The sequence below is a fragment of the Pristis pectinata genome, chromosome 31 (genome assembly GCF_009764475.1).
Source record: "Pristis pectinata isolate sPriPec2 chromosome 31, sPriPec2.1.pri, whole genome shotgun sequence".
Taxonomy (NCBI): domain Eukaryota; kingdom Metazoa; phylum Chordata; class Chondrichthyes; order Rhinopristiformes; family Pristidae; genus Pristis; species Pristis pectinata.
In genome coordinates, this window is record NC_067435.1 from 13,946,531 (window position 1) to 13,969,814 (window position 23,284).

A 23,284-nucleotide genomic window follows, 5' to 3' on the forward strand; every position below is an offset into this window, starting at 1 on the left:
AGAGGAGAGATAGCCAGTATAAAGAGGTGGGGGGAAGGGGTGGAGCAAGATCTGGCAGGTGGTTGGTGGATCCAGGTGAGAGGGAGTGATTGGCAGATGGGGGAGGGGAGAGTGGGAATAGCATTGGAAGCTGGGAGGTGATAGGTGGAAGTGACAAAGAACAAAAGGTGATGGAATCTGATAGGAGAGGACGGTGGAGCGTGGAATAAAGGAAGGGAGGTGGGGAATGCAGAGGGGAGTAGGGGAGAGAGGAACCAGTGGGAGAAGTGTGTGGGTAATGGGCAGATGGAGAGGGTGTAGGAGGGGAAAGAGACATGGTGATGGGGGCCAAGTGGATCAGGAGGACAGAGAAAAGGGACAACGGGAGAGCAGTTACTGGAAGTTGGAGAATTAAATGTTCATGCCGCCAGGTTGTAGGCTACCCAGGCGGAACATGGGGTGCTGTTCCTATAGTTTGCATTTAGCTTCAACTTGGCAGTGGAGGAGACCAAGGACAGACATGTCAGACTGAGAATGGGGTGGAGAATTAAAATGGCTGGCAACTGGGAGATCCAAGACACAAGAGACTGCAGATGCTGGAATGTGGAGACACCAGAAACTGTAGATATTTGCGAACAGGTTATAACACAAGGATAGAAGGGAAGGAAAGATAAGAGCCGGCAAGATCTCCTCCAATGGTGCAAAAAGGAAAGTCACTGCCTGCTGTGGTCCTGGGTCAGATGAAGTTAGTGACAATTCATGACTCCAAAGTGGGACCTGAATCCACCACTTTTGACTCTGGCCTGAGCCCCAGGAAATTGCCAAACTCTCATGAACAGCAATGTGGAAAGAGCAAACAATCTGTTTTATCCTCCTGTGCCTCTTCAAATAGTTCTCCAGGATCCTCGACATCTACCTGAGACATCGGGCAAGATCTTTGTTGACCAATGGCCCCTTCCACCATGCAGCATTTCCTCAGTGTCCGTCTAGATTTTATTGTGCTCTTCTCTGGAGTGGGACTTGAACATAAAACCTTCTGCTGAGGAGAGAAAGCCATCCTCTGAGCTCTGGCTGAAAGCAGATTAATATCTGAGGGAGAGGAAATCAATCAACAAATTATTTTCTGAGGAATTAAATCTTCCAGATTTCGAAAGTTATATTGCTTCTGCAGGCATTTAAAATGTTGGGAGCATTCAAAGAAATGGTTTAGTGAGCAGCTATCTGGGTGCCCACATGTTCACTCAGCATGCTCCTTTAATTCTGTCCATTGTAAAATGGAGACTGCAAGTGGTGCTGAAGCTTCATTAGGCACAGGCCATTCATTTATGAAAACCAAGAAGAAATCCAGACCAGGGAGATGCACTGAAATCACCATTTTGTTTGGCTGAATATAGTGGGGTGTCTCAAAGCAACTCTAACAGACACTAGCCCCATATCATTCACTGCCTACAAGGTAGCAGGTATGTCTAGAAATCGGATCCACTTATGCATGATTTTGTGTGCATTAAGCTACTTTGCATTCATCAGATTGCAATAGCAATCATTTCTGGGTCAAGTAGCAACCATCAGGAAATTGGCCTGCGGACTTCTGGGCCCAATTCATCCTAGCAAGGTCAGTGTCAGACATACACCTAATGGCATCATCAGGTGCGAAGCATCCATTTCTGCATTTACCAGCAGTCATTAGCTGCTAAAGGTGCAATCTATGACCTATGTTTATAACTCACGAAAAGCAGGGAACAAACCCGTGCAACAGATCAGCAAGGAGCCATGACTTTGTGTCCCCACACTTCTGTCGATGTTTTGCTCTCCGCATTTGCTAGCCTGTTCTTGTTGTTCGGCATACTTCAGTCTCCCATTACTTTCCAAGACAACGCATATCAAGGATATGTGCTGCAATCCCTGGCACCATAATAAGGTAATGCCTCAAGGTGCCATGGGGCCAGTTGAGACATTGGACTCAATCTATGTAGATGATTACAGTGAGGGGTGGCCAGATACACTGAAAACACACGTTCTTCTCCCTCACATTTTACTTGAGGTCTATGGCTGCTGCATGACTGCTATGGAAAGAGGTTGTTTAAAGCTCTTGCTTGCTTCCCATGCTACACAGCAGCAATGATGCAACAGCTATGATCCCTGCACGTAGCTCCCTTCGGGAACAACACAGGGAAATTTTTAATGCATAAAGATCACCCTAATAACTATTTTTTGCCAATTTCCCAATATTATGTGGGTCACGCAGTTGGGGTGAGGAAATGAGGCACAATCCCTGACCTGAAATGTTAGCTGGTTTCTCTTTCGATAGATGCAGTTTGAGTTCTTCCAGCATTTTCTGTTTTTGTTTCTGTTTCGTTTTCTTTGGCAGTCCTTCAGGATTGAGGATGACCTTCTTCCACTCCAGTTTTGTGGGTTTGAGGCTGCTACGGCCAATGTGGGAACTGCAGACTTTTCCACAGATGGAGCAGGAGGTGGCTGACAAACAGGGAAGGAGGGCAGTATGTTTTTACTTTGATGTGCTAAATGGCTGTTCATATGTGTGTTCAGCGCACAAAAAGAGGGTGAAGTCCAATTTCCGAGCACAGATTGTGGGTGCAGTTTAGGGTCAGAACCAAGGCACATTATTAAACAGAGGGAGTTGACTTCTGTAAACATTCACCTTTGAGATGTTTGATTCTAGCTACGACTATCCCTGGTTCAGCAGGGTTGGGGTAAAGGCTGAAAGCCTCTTGCTATCCCATGTTGAAAGGACTGTGTAGCACAAACTTCATGATCCAGTTTAAGTCACTCTAAGAGCAGATGTCAGCTGTACTCTGCTATCACAGGCATTCAATGATAAATCATTTCAAAGCCAATCATTCTGAGATAGCCTTGGTTCTGACTGACTCCATACAATTAGAAGTAACTTGGCACGGTCAATAGGAATTAAGTTGGGGTAAAATTTGCTCACACTTACCTCTCTCCTTTTAATACTCAGATTAAAGTTACAGTTAATTCTCACAGACCCATCAGTACACTCCTAAAGTAAGTCATATGTGAAGTGCATCAACTGTTGTGACAATGTGATTGGGACTATTTCTGCTTCCCTGGGGCATTAGGCTATAACTTGACTCCCTTGCCCTCAACAACAGCTGACATTTCCATACAATCTCTGAGCACTAAAACTTTTTAAAAAAACTTTATTTTTACAGCACGGTAACAGGCCCTTCCGGCCCAACGAGCCCACGCCACCCAATTATACCCATGTTGTTGAACCGGAAGCAAGTCTAACAGAATAGAATGTTATGAGTTTATTCACACTTCTTTACTGTTCACTGAGTTTGGTTCGTGAACTTTAACTTTCACTGTCTACTATCATCAATATTAATTCTGATGCTGAGGCAAAAAAGTTAAAAAGCCAGCAAAGTTTCAAACCACTCATAATATGATTATTTTCCATTGAGAAACCATTTCAACAGCAACTCTGAGACAGGCTGGAACCCTGAAAAATTGCTTGGCTGTTTCCTAGACGACAATGTCAGCATATATGAAATTTAAAATATTTAGAGGGTGATGGATGAAATTATTTTCTACCTCTAATAGTTAATCTTCAAATACATCTAGGTCAACCTTATGGGTAGTTTTGGAACAAATTGAGACTAGTTTCTAATGCATACATTATCTATACCTATTCCTTTTGTTTTATCCGAATTATTCCTGCCCTGGAAGTGCTTGATGGGACACTGTTGATATACAGTACCTTTACTCAATATCTAACCTATTCTGTCCCTGCCCTGGGGATGTTTGATGGAACCATGTTGGGGGAATCTTTACTCTGCAGCTAACCCTTGCTTTCCATGACCTGGGAGTGTTTGATAGAACAATGTAACAGAAGCTTTACTCTGTATATAACTCATGCTGCCCCTGCCCTGGGATCGTTTGATAGGATATTGATTGTTCAAAACAGAATTATTCTTAGAACATAGAACAGTACAGGACAGGAACAGACCCTTCAGTCCACAATGTCTGTGCTGACCATGATGCCAATTTAAACTACACACCTACCTGCACGTGGTCTATATCACAATTCCATGCCTGTTTGTGTCTATCTAAAAACCTCTTAAAATAGCTTTGAAACATTCCTCTTGCTACACTTTTGGAATGGTAGAGGAGGGAAGGGTTCCAGCAGTTTAAAGTACAACAATAATATTTAAAGATAACATTTCTTCAGAGATCCCCAAACTTGGCAAAGAGGCAATTTCTTAAACCATTGTAAGAATATCTTTTTCATCAGGCTGTATTGTATCAGAAGAAGGAAATTAGTGAAGAAAAGGATCAAATTGCAACAACAATCCTATTCCAGTGTGGAGTGGAGCCTGGGTAGAATGTAGTGATTAGCTGAGTAAGCAACACAGCAACACAAAATTATGGAAGTCCCTGTAAAATCAGGGGTGGCATTAAGCCAGAAGCATGAAACAAGTTGTTCCCAATGTGCATCCCTCTACTTGGAAAAAAGACTCAATTTCTCCCACTCCCTATGTCATAAAATCAAAGCAACAAAATTAGTCCCTCAGTGAATGGGCTGGTTAACCACAGCTGTTCCCTGGACCAGCCCCTCCACCTTTGTTGATAACTGCTGAACAATGGATCAGTGCCTCCATTTGGAACCTTGTTGGCCACTGCTGTTCACTGCTTCGAATTTGCTTGTTCTGTCTGAAGATTGGTATGAAATCAGTAAGCTTCTTGGGTGGCTCTTTGTAGCCATACCTTTATGTAACATAAATTCCTGATTATATTCTGATGCCGTTTCAATGATCTATGCTATTCATTCCTAAAGTCCGATGCTTCAAGTCAGCTACTAAGCTGTGACCCTCAGGTAAAGGATGGGGAGCTGAGTGAAGTTCTGTAAGGCAACCAACTCCTGTGCATCATTAACTTTCCAAATCAATTGAAAATGAATGAGTATGGTAATACTGTAGCTTGAGTGAGAATGATGGTGCTTCAGAATTACTGAGCTAATGGTAAATAAATATTCCCCACTAAATTCATGTTCTATGTCACCTTGTTCTCAAAAGGAATCCTAGGAAGAACAAACTGTACTGATGGCTTCCTTCAAAAATGGTAAGTTATTCCAGTACAGTATAGGGCTCTCAGAGAGTGAACCCTGTGGCACATATAGGCATATAGAGTTGTAAAAGAGTTATCTTTCTGGAGAGCAGCAAGAGTGTTACATTTTTGAAATAAATTAAGTGCATTAATTAGGTCTCCCACAGCAGTGAGTCAGAGGTATTAAAAGGTACTGGGAATGTGAACCTGTGTTTTGTAACTATGAAAAGGGAGGTGAAATGTGAAGTTGAGCAGGGAGCCACCTCTGGAGAGAAATGCTGAGGTCCAGCATTAGGGCTTGGTAGAATCTGGAGGGAGCATTATGAAGGCAGCACAGTTTAATGAACCCAAACTTTAAATGGCATCTCTCAAACTATGTCGTGCAAGATATCAGGTATCTCACCAGTATCTTGTCTACCTTTAGTCCATCCAAACCACCTACTCTTGCCTTTCACCACAGATGTACTTGTGATAGTTGATGAAAGTCATACTGGGTTGCATAATTTCCTGTTACTTACAATAGAGTATTAGCCAACTGAACTTAATAAGATAAAAAATACACCCAATAACATACTCAAATTACCCAATAACATACTCATATGTGTAATTTTCAGATTGTCATATTGAAAAAATTGCTTAATATCTAAGCTAATTCAAGAGAATTTTGAAGAATGAAAAGCAATGACTGTTTAAAAAAATAATTATCTATAAGGAGTTTGTTTTCTTTCCAATCATCAATAAAAGCTCTAACAGCTGATGTTATTGCCATTGCTGGCAACAGCATTTCACAACATAATAGCTGTTCCTGTTCACATGTATGCGCTCAGTATTTCTGACAGGAACCCACAACAGTAAAGTACTGTGTAATAAATTTATATAAACTCATCTTGCCTGAAATAAAAGTTATCAGAATTCAAGCTCCAGCCTCTTGATGAAAATGAAGAGACTGTCAAATTCTCACAGGTTGAGGGCACAACCTATATAGCCTCCAACTCATGGTTCAAGGAAACAAAGCATTCAAGATGCAAAAGACGTGATTAGAAGCACTCCCAACAACTAAGTAGAAAAATCCATACAATTTCTTACCTTTGAACTAGGCAAAGGAGTCCAAGTAAAAGCTTCAATGTAATCATAAAAGGTGCAAGAAAGAATTCAGTTGTATACTGAATCATGTTATTATGTAATATGTATTTTTAGAAATTGATTTGGAAATTAGAAACCACAGATAATAAGAAAACAAGTTCAATGAAAAATATTCAAATAAAATTTGATAATTTTGCTCCATCACTTGGAAAGTCACAGTGGAATTATCTACCAAATCTCTAGAAGGTCAAGTAACAGTCACAACTGAAATAGTACTGAAAATAAAACCAGGTAATATTGAATTAGGACTTTTGAATAACAGGCAACTGTTTTCAATATGTATAGATATTGATGAGGATTGAAATCACAAGCAAGGAGAACCCTGATGGATCTGCTGGGACGGTAAACACCAGAGACTCAGGGCCATTCCTATTCTGGGCTGACTTCAGATACAACAAGCCCATGGGACCTGAGGGGGGGAGATGAATCTCAGAAAGTACAAATGTGTGGGTATTGGGTAGTGAGGCTGGGACAGCACTCATATGCCAGCTTCACACATGGCGTATGGGCACTTGGAACTTGGCACCAGAAGAGTTCTGTACAACATCTCGTCAACAATTCCTGGGGAGGAGGCCAAAACAATCCTTTAAAAAAAGGACTTAAAAATACAAGCAGATTTGGTATGTGTGTTGTGGACTCAGGCACGCAGCGTTGTGAAGGGAACCTCATTTGTGTATTTTGGTAGTTCATGCAAGTGACGTAATAGCAATTTCACACATGAATGTCATGAAATCACACACATAAGCAGCAAGCAACGATAGCAAAAGCTCACCAGACTCCGCACCACTGGACAGACACTCTCCTCACTGCTCAGACACTGCCTCGCTGGTCAGAACCTGCGGCCACGGGATAGACACCGCACCCACTGGCCACTGACCCTACTGCCCACACAGTGGCACACTGTCCTGCAGCCACAGGTTAGACACTGCATCCATTGTACAGACGCTATCCCAACTGCCCAGTCACAGACGAACACCACCTGTAACCCTTGGATGGACTAATGCAACACTCCACATTTTAATAAACGGTTCGGAAAAAACTTTGGAAAAACTTTAATGCCGTGCCCTTGTGCTAAGTTCGGAGGGTTTAGGACCTTCTGACAGTCTATAAACCCTTTCATTGCTGCCCTCCAGAGCGAACTCGGTGGGCGCGAATCACAGCCGGGGCGGGTGTTTACTGACATTTCGCTAACAGTAAATTGAGTCAGGTCCTACCGTCGGGGGGTTCCTTGGAAGGAAGAAGGCCACGACATGCGAGATTTATTCAGGCCGGGTCTGTCGCTCGTGTCCACGGCGTTGGAACGCTCCATGTGCCGGTGCACATGCCGGTCGGTGTCCGAGTAGCCGCGGTGTTTGATTCTGATGGGGGTCCGGGGCTGTCTCCACAAGTGCTGAGGGGGTTTCAGGGTGTTCAGCGAACACGACGGAGGATCCATTTTCTCAGACGCCGGTGGACGGCTCAGAGGCAGCTTCCAGCGGATCCCAGCACCGACCAGTCCCAGCGGAATTCCCCCACCTCCTCCCTCCCTCCCCCCCCCCCCTCCTCCCGGGACAGACAGAGGCTTGACGGGGGCGAGGTGGAACGGATGGGAGAAGATCAGTGGGAGGGAGGTAGGGTCACCTCATCAGCCTGCAGTCCCGCTCCGGCTCACACCCTGCAGGTGACTCCCTCCCGGGGCAATCACATCTCACTTGGACCAGGCTTCTCCGGAGCGGTTCGTGTCCCCAGATGCGCGCTCTTCATCCACACTGCGTGACCTCTTGGTTTCCCAACCTTTCCCTCAGAGATCCCGCCCGCCCTCCGCTCACCACGATCCGCTGTAACCCTTTGTGTCTGTCACCGTACCACCGCCTTGCTCAGGTTCTTGAAGCCGCCTCTGCCCTTCCTCTTGGCTGCATCTTGTGTTTGTGATCCCGAGTGAGTCGGCAGCCAATCGTGTCCCTCGGCGCCGGCATTCGCTGGCTTGGGCTCTTGCTGTGCTCAGTCCCAGCCGCCGTGTTGACCCCATTCCCCCGGGACCCCGTCCTGCCCCGGGATTCGGGAGGGAGGTCTGCGTGTCGCCGATAAACTTCTCGCCGCTTTTCACCAGCGCCGGGTCCCCATCCGTGCGCCGTTGTGTGGAAGAAAAATCCGCCTCTTGCCGCCAAACTCGCTGCGTGTTCCTCTCCGGCTGGGGCTCGGTGGAGGAGGTCACTGCTGCCGAGCTCAGCCTGCCTCTGCCCCACACCTTCCCCCTCCCTCACACACTGAAGATCAGCCTCGGTGGATGAGAAATACTCGCGAGCGCTCTCTGCCACCCATTCTCCGAGCCCACGACTGCTTCTCCCAATCCCCTGCCATCGCCGCCTCCTCCTCCCCCCCCGCTCCCCTCTCTGCCCCTTCCCCCTCAGCCCAACCCGTTTACTTTTCACTGCCGTCAGGTGAAGACCCCGGCTCAGCCCAGGACCACGGAGGGTTGGGTGAGATGTTCCCTTCTTGGGAGTTCGCTGTTTCTGCTCATCTGAAGACTTTGGCGGAGAGGGGAGTGAGATATTTTTGGTGACATTACCCGGCGACGTTAGGGTGCTCAATTCGGTAGCATGTAATTGGGAAAGAGATGCGATCGATAAGGAGCCCCGGAACAAGAGTGGGAGGGGGTCCTAAATCTGAGGGAGGGTGGCTGGGGGCTGAGGTAGATGGGTTTGGAGGGAGAGGTAAGTCCCAAACCTTAGAGAGGTTTGGGGGGGGGGGGGGGGAAGCGGGTGGTGTGATTCCCACAGACTGAATGAGACCTACAAACTGATGTCCCACAATTTGAAGGTGGGGGAATCCTACCATCTGAAGGACACTCTGAGAGAGAGGAGGTGGGGAAGGATGGGGTGGGGGGGGGGGGGATAGTTCCATAGCCTGAGAGGGGAGGTGGAGTCCCAGAGAGGGACATCAGAGAGAAAATCATAGTCAGCAAATTGGTTGGAGGAGGCACTGTCTGAGGGACAGGTAGTCCCAATGACTGAGGAAGGGAGGGGTCTCACTGAGAAAGGGAGAAGTCCCAACATCTGACAGAGGGAGAGGAGGGCCATAGACTGAGGGAGGGAGATATTCACAGAGGAGGGGGTGGAGGGAGAGTTCCAGAGGGTGAAGGAGAGCAAGGTCTGAGAAAGGGAAGTAAGTCCCAGAAACAGTAAGGGGAGTCCCATGATCTGATGGACGGAGACCCTCACAATCACAAGGGAGGGGGGACCCACAGGCAGATGGAAATGATTTCCACCCTCTGAGAGGTGTCCCACAGGCTCAGGGAGGGGGAGTGCCAATGTCTGGAGAGGGTTGTAGATCCTACAGACTGAGGAAGGGGAGACCCACCAAGGTGGGGCAGGAGGGTCCCACAGATAAGTTGGGGATTTCAAACTGAGGGAGGGGGGTTCCATGATCTGAAGAAAGGGTGAATTCTACAGATTAGGAGGGTAGAGTCCCACAATCTGAGGGAGAAGTAGTCCCTACAAACTAAAGGAGGCATGTCCACAAGCCGAGGGAGGCAAGGAGTCCTACAGGGAGAAGCTGAGTCCTGCAGCCTGAGGGTGGGGATGGATCCCATGAGCTACAAGTAGAAGTCCCACAAGTTGAAGGGTGACTAAGTGAGAGGAGTCCCAGCATACAAAGGAAGGGAGTCACATGGTCTGATGAACAAGGAATTCCCTGTAGTACCTCAGGACAGTGTGCCTAGGTCAAGCTGCAGAGCTTGTCTACAGGGCAATTCTGTCATTTCCCTTCTTTCCAACATTTGCTCTTCTTCAGCCTGGCTTTGTCCTGGTATGGATACTATCTCTTTCTCCGTCTCTCTCTGTCTCTACCTGTCTTTCTCTCTCTCTCCATGCAGCAAGTCAGGACAGTTTCTGATCCAACACCACTCCCTATCACACCAGCAGTAAGACCATAGTCCAGCAGGAGAGGACAGATTCTATGTTCCAGGTCTCTCACTCGCATCATTTTGGCTACTCCCTCTGCATCTTCCAACGTGTCCTACTCTTTTTTAATATTTTAGATTCTCCACTAGATATGTTTCTCTCCATTGTTTGTTGTCTGGGTTTCACCTCGAATTAATCTAGTGATTGACTATCTAATCTTCTGGTAGTTTTTGTGTTGCTGCAGTCTTTCCCTCTTTAGATCTCTTACAGAGTTCTAAAATTTAGTACAGTACTTATTTTATAAATTAAATATTTCAAGTTTGATAAATCTTAAATTTGTTTGTTTCAGATTTCTGGGTATTGAGAGAGCAAACCTGGTCAGGATTCTGGATCCGGACTGAAATGTGATGACTTCCATTAGATGGTAGACATCACTTCAAGAATCCTTACTGGTCCAGGGTTGCACATGAAGATCAGCTTCTTGGGCAAGTTATTTAAAGGAGATCAGCCTATGTGGGGTAATAGCCCAGGAGAGTCAGCACCCTCAGGAGAGGGAACTGTACCTCAGGCAGAGTCTACACTTTCAGAAGAGATGGGGAGAGGGGTGAAATTTGAATGTTAAAAAGGCATGTTGATCTTACAGCCTTTTTTTTAACCACTTCCTCCACACCTATGGCTACAGTGCGAGGCATCCACGATCCATGACAGCAACTCACCAAGGCTTCTTCCATAGCATCTCCCAAACATGTGGCCTTTACCCCCCAGGACAAAGGTAGTTGCTTGGGAATGCCACTACCTGCTGTTTCCTCTCTATCACATGCCATTCTGACTCGGAAATTATCACCATTTCTTCAGTGCTACTGAATCAATATCCTGGAATTCCTTACTAAGGTGCACTGTGGGAGTTCCTTCAGAACAGACTGCAGCGGTTCAAGAAGATAGCTCACTATCACAAAAGCAAACAAAGAGGGGTAATCGGAAATGAGGATTTGGGCATGTGGTGAAGCAATACCCTAATCCCACAGATGAATGAAGATTCTGGCAGGCAACAGCCAGAGTCAAAAATGTTAGTTTTGTTTAGTCCTCCCTAACAACAAATCCCTCAGTTTTGATGTATCTAATATTATGGATTCACGACAAATGAAAAAGGGAAAATTAAGCAATCTGGTCATGAATAGAATTTGAATGAGGTAGTGTTGTTATGTGCTGTGTTGTTATCTGCTTGTAAATTAAATGATGCATTTGTCTTCTGTATAGCTGTGTTCATTAGTTTAATTAATACCATGCAAATAAATTGCTTCATATCCCCACCAAAATTATCTATCAGCCTTTTTAGTGCTGTTTTTACTAATAATTAAACCAAAACCTATGAATGGAATTGCATGAAGAAAAAAATATAACCAATTAACATAAATGATACTGAAAATATTTTATCAATTTTCTTCCCTCCTCATAGGTGCTGATGTTTCCATTGAATAGTTCTACAGGTGCTAGACTCTGTTGATAGCTCCATAAATGGCCATTCTTCATGTGGAACCAAGAAATATGTTGGCAGCATATTAATCAGTTCATCACAATTGTGGTCAGTCCTGACCTCACACACAGGCACCCAAATTATTTTGGTTAATAATTCCACAGAAGCAGAAATCCTGGCTGACTTTGTACTTTCTCTCGCATGAAAACCACTAGACAGGTACCATCGTATTTTCTTTTTTTAATCCTCGGGATGTGGGCAACATCAGCATTTGTTGCCCATCCCTTGTTGCCCTTGAGAAGACAGAGGTGAGCCACTGCAGCCTGTGTGGGGGAGGTACTCACACTGTATTGCTCAGTTGGAAATTCCCAGATTTTGGTTGAGTGAAGGCAGGACGGTGTGAGACTTGGAGGGTCATGAGAGATTAGTGGTTCAAAGAATGAAGTAACACAAAATGTGGTTACTTGACCTATTGTGCCCATACTGGCTCCATACGATTCAATTAACTCTACTCTCCCTGCTCTTTCCCATAGCTCTCTGTAATTTTTCTCCCATCAAGTATTTATCCAGTTTCCTTTTGAAAGTCCCGATTGTATCAATTTCCACCATTTCAGGCAATGTGTTCCAGGTTACAACTTGCTGTGCAAAGAAAATATTTCTCATCTCCTCTTGGAATCTTCTGCCAATCTCATTGGCTCTGTGCATTCTCCTCACACTGGTAAATTGGTTTATTACTGTCACATGTACCAAGGTACAGTGAAAAACTTTGTTTTGTATGCCATCCATACAGATCATTTTATCACATCAGTGCATTGAGGTAGTAAAAGGGAAAAGCAATAACAGAATGCAAAATAAAGTATTACAGTTAGAGAAAGTGCAGTGCAGGCAGACAATAAGGTACGGCAGTTTCATGGAACCTTGGAAATCACAGATATTTATAGCATAGGAGGAAGCCATTCAGTCCACTTTCTCCATGCCAGCCCAAAATGGACTTTAGGTTTAATCCTACTTCACAGCTCTTGGTCCATAGCCCTGTATGCTTTGGATCTTCAAATGCTCATCCAGTTAAGTCTTTTAAATGTTGGTAAAGGTTTCTGCATCCACCAAGTTCCAGACTCCCTGTATTAACTGAGTGAAATTTTTTTTTCAACTTCTCTCTGGTACATCTGCCAAACTTAAGTTTATGCTCTCTTGTAGCTGACCTCCTTACTAAGGCAAATTGATCATCACTGCTTGCCCTACCCAGGCTTCTCATAATTTTATACATTTCAAATAAATCTTCCCTCAGTCTCTTTTGTACCAAAGAAAACAACCTCCACTGCACCCTCTCCAGCGCTACCCACATCTTTCCTAAAATATGCTGACCAGTACTGCACAGCGTACTTAGTGTTGCTTAACTGGTCTTTCTCCTTCTGTATCCTAGTTCCTGTCATTTGTGAAACCATATTCTGAGGAGTCACACTAATTATAAACATCAAGAATATTTGGAATTGTTGATTTATATTCTCAGTTTTTTATTTCCTTTTCTTTGCTGTCATCAGCTCTCTCATGTTGTCTTTGTTCTCAGCATCTTCCTAAGTGACTGGATTTCAATGTATTCCATGTGAAACCTGACTGGATGCCGTGTCACTATGGTGCAGAATGAATACGGCTGTTGGGTGAAGAGGTATGCTGTGTTGTTGAAAGCTAACAAAAATGTGGCACTTCCAGGAAAAACTCTTGCTCTAGGGACAACTTGAGGGTATTGAGCAGACAGCCACCATTTTACTCCATTGAAATAGGCAAAGGCAGAGACAAATGCTAATATTAACAAACATAGCACTGCTTTCACTCTGTTTTGAATGAATTAAACTGAAATGAACTTCTACTAAGACAGTGAAAGAGAAGTGATTTATAGGAGAGCAATGTACTGTTTCAACAGAAGAAGAATAAAGCAAAAGTAACTATGAATTTGAGCTGCCTTTCAGAACGTGATTCAGAATTGTTCAGTTTCTACGCAGTCTGGACTTGGAAATGTTGAAAGCAGCGACTTTGCCAGAACCATGTTTTGGGTCATACTTAAGGACCTCGCACTGGAACAGTGTCCAGTTAATTGGAGAACAGATGGCTGAAAATGTCAGTGCACTGGCTGGTTGGCAACTGAGATATACCAAACATTCAAATACCAAGATCCATCTGTGGGCAGTACCAAGTTAGCAGATCAAAGCCGAAAAATATTAAGGTAGACACAATTCACTGTCTGGCTACCATGGATGTGCAGGTTTGATGTCCATACTTAAGGACAGCTATACTTGCCTTGGGGTCAGTACAGTGTAGATTCATTAGATTGATTCCTGAAAGAGAGTTTTGTGGTCTGAGGAGAGATTAAGTAAGAGTGGCCTTTACTCAGTGGAGCTTCGAAGAATAAGAAGTGATTGAACTGAAATGCACAGACTTCTGGAAGGCTGTTTCCTCAGTCTGGAGAGTCAAAAACAAGGGGACAGTCTCAGGATGAAGGGCAGCCATTTAGGACCAAGAGGAGGAGAAATTTCTTCACTGCTATGTTGAGAATCTTTGGAATTCTCTACACTGGAACCTGAAATGCTCACTTGGTGACTGATAGATTGGGAATCTTATTGAAAGATGGTGTAGGCTCAGGGACCCGAAGACCTACAACTGTTCTCATTTTTTACATTCTTAGGTTCCTAGCCAATATGGACTACCCCAAGAATCACGAGAAAAGGACAAGAATTCTAGTCACAATATTCAACCTTTCCTCACTGCTCTCTTAGATCAAGCAGTTTGATTAATTCTCCAATTATTTTACAAATGACATAATTTAAAACAGGAGTAATATTTTGTATTTGTACCCCACAGGAAGAGAATTTTTGTTTGTAGATAAGCTGACATAACTACTTGGTGATCTGGAAGGAAGTTAATTAGTGCCTGCAGCGAATGTGCAGTGAAGAGTATTCACTGAAAGTGCACAGGAACCAAGTAGAGAACCAGAACTAAGTGACCTGTTTCAGCAACTTCCAGTAGGGGACTGAGAAAATGCCAAATTGGACCTTAAAACCTGTGTAGAACATCATGGGAGTGAAAACACAGACAAATGTCAAAGATTGGTAGTGCTCTCCATTGTTACTGGGCTTTGGGGAGATTTTCCAATCACAGAAACTCTATCAAAACATTGTACATTCAATGGAAAATATCTTTATACACTAAGCCGTGAAATAAGCTTAGTATCTCAAAAAAAGGGAATTGTTCTGAAATAATTACCTTGAGCTAACACTATTCCATATCATAAAACTTAAGGTGCATGGTGAGATATGTCAGCCTACATCACAAGCGTTTCATCACCCTCAGGAGCATTTTCATCACACTAAAGACAGTGTTCTGTATATCACTCATTGCCTCTGAACTAAAGGAAGAAATGGTTGACTGAAATATGCCTCCTGAGATATCAGTCACCTCCTGGAACACTGCTTCACAGAACTAATCCTGTCAATAAGGAAGATAGCTCCAGGGTTGGGGGCTCCACTCTTTTGCTTTTGCAACACAGAGAACAATTTTAACATTACAGCTGGGCCACTGAGGTGGAAAATATGGAAGCTTATTTCACACAGAGACTAATGGAAATCTTGAAATTTCATCCTCTCAAAGGCTGTGGATGATGAACATCAACTGAAATTTTCAAAACTGAGATTGATTTTTGCTGGGATATAACATCAAAGGATAGGGAAATAGCAGAGTAAATAGATTTATGATAATCTGATTAAATTGTGGAACTGGTCCAAGGGTTAAACTGTCCAACCTCGTTGTTTGTTGCCACGATACTGCTCATCCATCCATTTTTCAGGTCTTGGACCCCTGCAATATATTTATGTTTTCATTGCGTCTGGAGTGTGTGCAGTGGGCAACAGGCACAGAATTAAATGTACCTCAATTTGGAAAAAGATACTATAAATGAGTGCTCAAAGATCTTTAAATAAATGGTTGGCAGCTTGCCCCCTGTTAATTCAGTGGACAAATTTAAGCCCAATGTAGGACAGAACAATAGTGAGAAGGTCCAGATTCCTTCCTTGATCTGTTTTGTCTCAATTGATTCCAACCAGAGTCAAAATAAGGGACACCACTGACTTCTAGATTAGAAAGTTATGGCAAATGAAGCAATCCTCTATGGATATTAGTGAGGCCAGGAGTGGGGTTTTCTGTTATGCCGCATGCAGTTGAAGAGTCTTAATGCCCAGATTGTAGATTTGCTAACCAACATTCCATCAAGTAATCTGTGAGACCATTTCCGATTGGTCGTATAGTTTTACATAGACTGTTTCCATGGTGTGAACTAATAAAAACGTTTTCTGCAGCATTCATGTTGCTTATCTTTTATTACAGAAGTTTTGTTTGTGCCTCCACTCTTAAACACCCAAAATCAGCCAACTGCTCCGAAGAAAATTCAGACCATAGATCAGCAACCCGTACAGCCTAGCCCTGCAACATATAAACAGATACTGCACTCTGCTTGTGATTAAATTTAAATTATATATTTTCAAATCAGCTGAATTCAATATTTGGAATTGTACCACCAATAGTAGCAATTATGGAACATCGTGCTTTTATTAAAAACTAAATGCAGACATCAGGCCCGAGCCCACGTTTTCTGAGACACTGTTTAGAAGTCTCTGCATCCCTTATCTCTGCCCTTAACCACCAGTTCTTCATCAGAGTCTGCCTCTGCCTTTGTCTCTAATCACCACAGGGAAACTGAACTTGAATAGGCTGATAGATTAATGGTCACAAAACAACATTTTATACAAACATTGCACATTAACTTTGAGAAGCAACAAAGCTGGAGAATTAAAAAAACTATAATCATTCACCATATTGAAATTCTTTTGCATAAAGCTATCATCTGAAGCTTCTGACCTAATAGATTATGTGCAAATAAAAACTGTTTGCCATCTTAGCCTAGCACCTTTATGTAAATGTAACCTGATCAAAATGAACACTAAATCGTGTCCATACATACTGATATGTTGCATAGATATGTGCACATGCACACAGGTAGACACCCCCACCCCCCAAGGCTGATAATATAAATGATTTTCAGAGGAAGAGAGGTGTTTTGATGCAAAAATTAATTGATTGATATCTGTAGGTAACTGAACTTTGTTTTTGACCTCTGGGTCAACCAATTGGATCGAGGTGATCTTTTATTGTGCTCTACCTCCCTTGGTGCCTGACTGTTATCCTTAATGAATCAGCCAGGTTTAGTTTAGTGACCCTAGCAACAGGAGCCAGTGCTGTGTTATAAAACAGCAAATGAGTCCCTCAAACTTGAAATAGGGAGTTTTAGCTTTGAGTTAGATGTTAAACACTTGTTTATGAATCAGCCACACTCCGCATTTTAAGTTCCACCAGTGCCTCTATCACTAAAGTCAGTATCACCTACACCATTGTTCTAAACCACATTGCTCCTTGGTGCAATTGACCCAAACCTCTCTCCTCCAAGGACAGAAAATAAAATATAACTTAAGCACCCTCCTTGGTCTGACTGAAGGATTACCAGAGCTACTACAATGAATTAATTCTTTTTATTTTGTGAATTAATTTTTGGTGTTGGTTCCCAGTGGAAACTCTTGAGCACATCCTACCAAATGTGAGAAATTAAATTACAGGAGTGTGACGCTTACTTGGTTCTGTCATCATCCCAAGGGAGATCAGATTAGTTTCACCACTTCAATTTCACCTCAAGTTGTTACTATAGTGATGTTGCAGGTTTGGATTCATTTTAAAGGCTCAGCTACGTTGAGAGTTTAACTCTAGGTGTAGCCTATAGCCATTGTTCAACTTGGAGTTGTCCAAGCACACATACTCACCTCAACAGCGATAAGCCATATCACCCAGGCCGACCCCTGGTAGATCCCCACTCTGTGGCAACAACCTCCCCTGGGACAAGACAGTCCTCACCATCTGACCCAGGTCTGGTGCTTGCAATCTGTTGCCTCCACCAACAGTATGTGAAAGCTTTGCTTCTACATGCCAGAAGGTCCCAGATCCAGTTCCAAGACTGAGGAAGCTTGTCACCCACCTCACAACAGAACTCTTAACATCAGCTAAGTCAGTGCCAGTTAACAAGTGGAGGCCACCCACTCCTGCACAGGGGAGAAAAATCCACCTAACTCATTCAATTTTACTTGATTTTTTCTTTTATTCATAGTCTTGATCCCTTAATATTTCATCTGTTTGTCTGGAAAGCAAGATCCCCATTCCAGGAGGCTGTGAGTATAGCTCCGAAGAAGCACAGTACCCACAGGCACAGTTTAAGAAGTGAGGTTACCTCCCACTGTGTGGGACCATAGGCCTTTCTGTAATTGTGTGATTTTGCACCGACTTCCCCAAACCCTGCTCCACATCCAGGGATATGCCAAATGATTTCAGAGCTCACCAAACAACACTTCTAAACCGCAAACAACAGTGAACAGGTCATTCAGCAGAGAACACTGGAGAAGTAGACCAGAATTGCTGCTACGGGGATAATGTTAGCAACCGCAGCGTTATGATACAGCAAGCACAGTGGTTAAGTTCCTGAGCCAGTAATCCAGAGGCCTTAACTAACAATCAAGAGACCCAGAGTTCAAATCACACCATGGCAACTGTGGAATTTAAATTCAGTTAATAGTCTGGCTTTTCAAAAAAAAATACAGCTTGCATTAGTAACGGTGACTGGATTGCCATAAAAGCCCATCTGGTTCACTAATGTCCTTCAGCATAGGAGATCTGCCATTCTGACCCACTCTGGCCTATATGTGACTGCAGACCCACAGAAATGTAATTGATTATTAAAGATGTACTCTGAAGAGGCCACTCCGTTCAGTGGCAATTAGTGATGGGCGATAAAATATTGGACTTGCCAGTGATGCCACAGCCTAAAAATTAAAATGAAACAAAAATCAGACCAACTGCCTGATCTCAAGAGAAATTATCAAGCTTGTTGATGAAAATATTTTTACTTGAAAAATAAAGATGAAAGGTTGAATTAATTGCAGCCAAGAGTAAAAGGCGAAAAGAGATCAGATAAATCTAGAAGGAATGACTATTTTTAAAGAAGATTTTTATGTTGAAGTGAAATCAACTGAGATGGAGATTCATCAGCTTTGACAAACCAAGAAGAAATTATTTTGAGTAGGAGTCAGTGTAACAAAGTCTTAATTTCAATATAGTGTCAATGTGAGAGGAGGTGGAGCATTTAGACTGGGAATTTGCAGAAAGGGGACAGCTCAGATATGTATTGACCTCTGTGATGTTGATAAGAGGGACAAAAGCAGCAGAGATAAAGTGAATCATTTGGAAGGCAATAGATAACTGAGGGATCACAGATCTGACAGCTAGCTCTCTACCACTTTTACTGTACTCCTGGCTAAACTCAATTCTGCCAGGCAAGCAATAAAGTAGCTCATTGCTGCCACATTGTGGTATTAGAGAGCATTCACTGAAGGTAGGTGCTGGGACAGCAAGTACTCAATCATTGGTGACTTTCAAAACCACCGAGGAAGTGAGACCAGTTAGAAAGCAGGAAGACATCTTTCCAATCTATGATGAAACATACAGTTCCTCACACCAACTAACACTCCAAACAAAGGGATGAGGACTAGGCAGAGATGAATACAAAAAAGGTTCCCTGGCTCCTATATAATTTCCAGTCCATATCTAGAGCAACTCTTCATTACCTTTTCTGTAAATAGCTGTTCACCTGTGTCAAAATATAGGAACCACACCATTAAAACTAAACAGCTCTCCACACCACAAATAGTGGACCAAATAAACCAACCAAGCAGGGTGCATTAGACACAATAAAGTGTTCAGCCAAGAAATACATTATCTAACATGTCCCATTCAACCAACAGATGCATTAGATACTTGGTGTGTACAACCAAGAGGTGTACCGGATAGAGGGTTGCATTCAGTCAACAGGTGCATTAGATATCATGGTGTGTACAACCAATAAGTGCGTTAGATAGAGGATTGCATTCAACCAACAGGTGCATGTAAATAGAGGGCTGTGTTCAATCTATTGATGGTGTGATAGTTCTAGTGCTGCATTCAACCAAAAAATGAATTAGTAGAGCACTATGTTCAATCAACAGGTGTGTCGTATAACAAACATCATTCAACCGTGGGGTGCATTGGACACAGCACTGTGTTCAACCAACAGGTGCATTGTCGTGTTTGACCAAAAGATTAATTACATACAAGAAAGTGTTCAAGCAACAGATGCAGTAAGATGCACTGCAAAGTTCATCTAACAGGGGCATTAGATACAATGACGTGGTCGACTCACAGGTACGATAGTTGTAGTATTATGTTCAGCTGACAGATGCAATTAAACCATTTTGTTTTAAATCAGCAGGTGTGTTAGAGAAAGTACAAGTACCCTAGACACAGCATTGTGTTGATAAAGGGAGATGCTAGTTATGGTGCTCTGTTGAACCAACAGGTGTGATGGTTGCAGCACTGTTTACAACCAATAGGTATGTTAGATGCATTTGTTGGTTGAACATAGTGCTGTATCTAATGCATCCCTTGGATGAACACATCTTATTATATAACATAGCTATTGGTTTAACATATTGCTCCACCAATTCAATTTTTGATTTAATGCACCATCGATAGATTGAACATGGACGTCTATCTAAATGCACCTGTTAATTGAATGCAACCTTCTATTTAACGCGCCTCTTGGTTGTAAACACCACAATATTGAAATGTGCCTGTTGGTTAAATGCAATCCTCTAATCTAACACACCAGCTGGTTTTACACTCTACAATATCTAATGCACCTGTTGTTTGAACGCAACCCTCTATCTAACACACCTGATGGTTGTACACATCATGGGATCTAATGTTATGTGTTATCTAATGCATTTTTGGCTCAACACTGTTGTGCTAAATGCAGCTTACTTGGTTAGTTTACTTGGTCCACTCTTTGCAGTGTGGAGAGCTGTCTGTTTTTAATGGGATTGTCCCTATATTGTAACATAGGTGGACACAGTTACTTACAGAGAAGGTGATGAAGAATTGCTCCAGACACGGGCAGGAAATTATATGGGAACCAGGGAACATGACACCCATTTTTTGCATTCATGTCTGCCTCGTCCTTGTCCCTTTGTTTAGGGTGTCAGCGGGAGGATCTATGTATTTCCAGATAGATTAGGAAGATTTAAGGACATATTTCGGGTTAGGTAGAAGATGTCTTCCTTCTTTCTAATGTTTCATTTCCTCAGTTGTTCAAGCAATGGGCATGTTAGATACCACACTACATTCAATTAGCAATTGCTTTAGATGTTTCAGCTTATAGGTGCATTTGATAGAGGACTATTTTCAACCAACCAATGTTGTGATTCTAGCGCTGCAAAGCTGTATTAGGTTTGCTAACTGCTGAACCAATAGTTGGATCACATTATAAGCTGTGTTCAACTAACAGGTGTGGTAGATACAGAATTGTGTTCATAAAAGAGGTGAGTTAGTTACAGTGCTCTGTTCAACCAAATCGTGCAGCAATTTTGGCACCATGCTCATAATGAACTGTGTTCAACCATCTTTACATAAGGAGCCACGTTCAACCAAAAGATGTGTTACATAACATGTTGTGTTCAACAAAGATACAGAACTGATTACAGCAACAGATACAGCAGGCACGGTAGTGTAGCGGTTAGTGTAACACTATTACAGCGCCAGTGACCTGGGTTCAATTCCGGCCGCTGTCTGTAAGGAGTTTGTACGTTCTCCCCGTGTCTGCGTGGGTTTCCTCCGGGTGCTCCTGTTTCCTCCCACATTCCAAAGACATACGGGTTAGGAAGTTGTGGGCGTGCTATGTTGGCGCCGGAAGCGTGGTGACACTTGCGGGCTGCCCCCAGAACACTCTACGCAAAAAGATGTATTTCACTGTGTGTTTCGATGTACATGTGACTAATAAAGATATCTTATCTTATCCCTTATCTTATTAGATACAGAACCAAGTTCAACCAACAGATATGCTGCATAACAAGCTATGTTCAACCAAAGAGTGCATTAAGTATAGTGGTGTTTAACTAACAACTGCAATAGTTACAGTACTGTGTTCTACCATCAGGTGTATTACATAACAGACTGTATTTAACCAAAAAATACGTTAAGTGCATTGTGCTTTGGATACAGTGATGTGGTCAACCAACAGATGTGTTGGTTGCAATGTTATTTTCAAGTAACGGCTGCATTTAAAGCACACGTTATAAACCAACAGATATGTTAAGACAAAACATTGTGTCCAAATAACAAGTGTACTAGTTAGAGCCCTGTGTTCAACTAAAGGTGTATTAGAGACAATGTTGAGTTCATCCAAGCAGTGCATTAGCCAGTGTTTTGTTCAACCAACCAGTATGGTAGTTATATTACTGTGCTCAAGCAACAAGTACTTTAGATAGACTGCTGCATTCAAGCTACAGATATGTAAGATCTGCTTTCAACCAGCAGTTACATTAGATATAGAGACGTGCTTTCAAGCAGCAGATGCAGTGTTAGAGGCAGTGTTGTATTCATCTAACAGGCATCTGATACCATTCTATGTTCAATCAGCAGATGCATTCACTGTAGTACTGCGTCCAGTCAACAGGTACATTAGTTACAGTGCTCTGTTCAGAAATAAAGCAAGTGTCCAATCATGCTTATGTGTAGTAAAGCCCTCCTGGCTAATCAGCAACAGATTAGATTAATATAAAAATAAATTATCCATCTGTTGTACTGTGTCTGTTCTATTGACAGTGAGAAATTGTGTTTTACATAGTAATACATTTAAGGAGGCTACAGAGATGGTCAAAATTACACTTATTCCCATTAGCAGTTACGTGTTAGAAAACTGCAAAGTGCACTGCCACAAATTAAAATAATACAATATCCATCTATTGGTCGAACACAGCATGTATCAGTATGTGCTTTTGTTACAGTGCTGTGTTTTAACATTGCTGAATGTTCTGTTTTACCAACAGGTACATTAGATATAGCACTGTGTTAAATCAACAGGTACATCAGATACAGCAATGCATTTTGCCAACAGATGCACTACGTACTACACTGTGTTCAACCAAAACATGCATTAGATTTATTAGTATGTTCAGCCAATATGTAAATTAGATACAGCACTGTGTTCAAACAAGTGCATTAGTTTCAGTGATGCATGTGTTAGAGAATGTGCTGATTTCAACCAACAGGTGCATTAGATCCATTGCTGTTCAGCAAACAGGTTGCCTCCTGTTCACTCTTACACCCACCAGTCAGAAGTTAATGCTCTGGAAACTGGTTGACAGCAACCATTCTGCACCTGATCTACTGGAGTAGACAACCTATTCAATCCATCTCAGTCTGCCTTTCAACATGTTGTGTCTATAGAGCAGACCTACCTGATCAGAATTTGGCTCCAAACACCCTTCTGAACAAAAAATGCAAATCAGTGATGAAGAATGTCCTCACCTTGAGAGACACCATGCCAAGAATGGGTCCTGATAACCAGTCCAGGCCAAGGATTGTGTGTAGTCAATCTTAACTGCTAGGGCCTTTCCACTCACTCTTCTGAAACTGGCAATATCCAAATCATGTTGTATGTTATCACAAACATCTCCCACCTAACTCAGGATGGCTTAATTACAGTGAACCTAAAAAATGAACATGCCCTTACTTGACCCTGAAGATATGCATTCATTGAATACCT

General features: G+C 42.8%; 1 protein-coding gene across 4 annotated transcripts in view; it reads right to left on the reverse strand.

The window, feature by feature from the left end:
* Window positions 1-23,284, reverse strand: part of pde4a (phosphodiesterase 4A, cAMP-specific) — a 282,023-nt gene that overhangs the window by 197,387 nt on the left and 61,352 nt on the right. The window contains exon 1 of one of the 4 annotated variants that reach the window (XM_052042271.1): window positions 7,422-7,712. The exons of the other annotated variants lie outside the window; for them this stretch is intronic. Coding sequence (XP_051898231.1) covers window positions 7,422-7,642 — 221 coding nt within the window. The 5' untranslated portion in view covers window positions 7,643-7,712. Of the gene's footprint in view, window positions 1-7,421; window positions 7,713-23,284 lie in introns of those variants that run through there. 4 annotated transcript variants of the gene reach the window in all.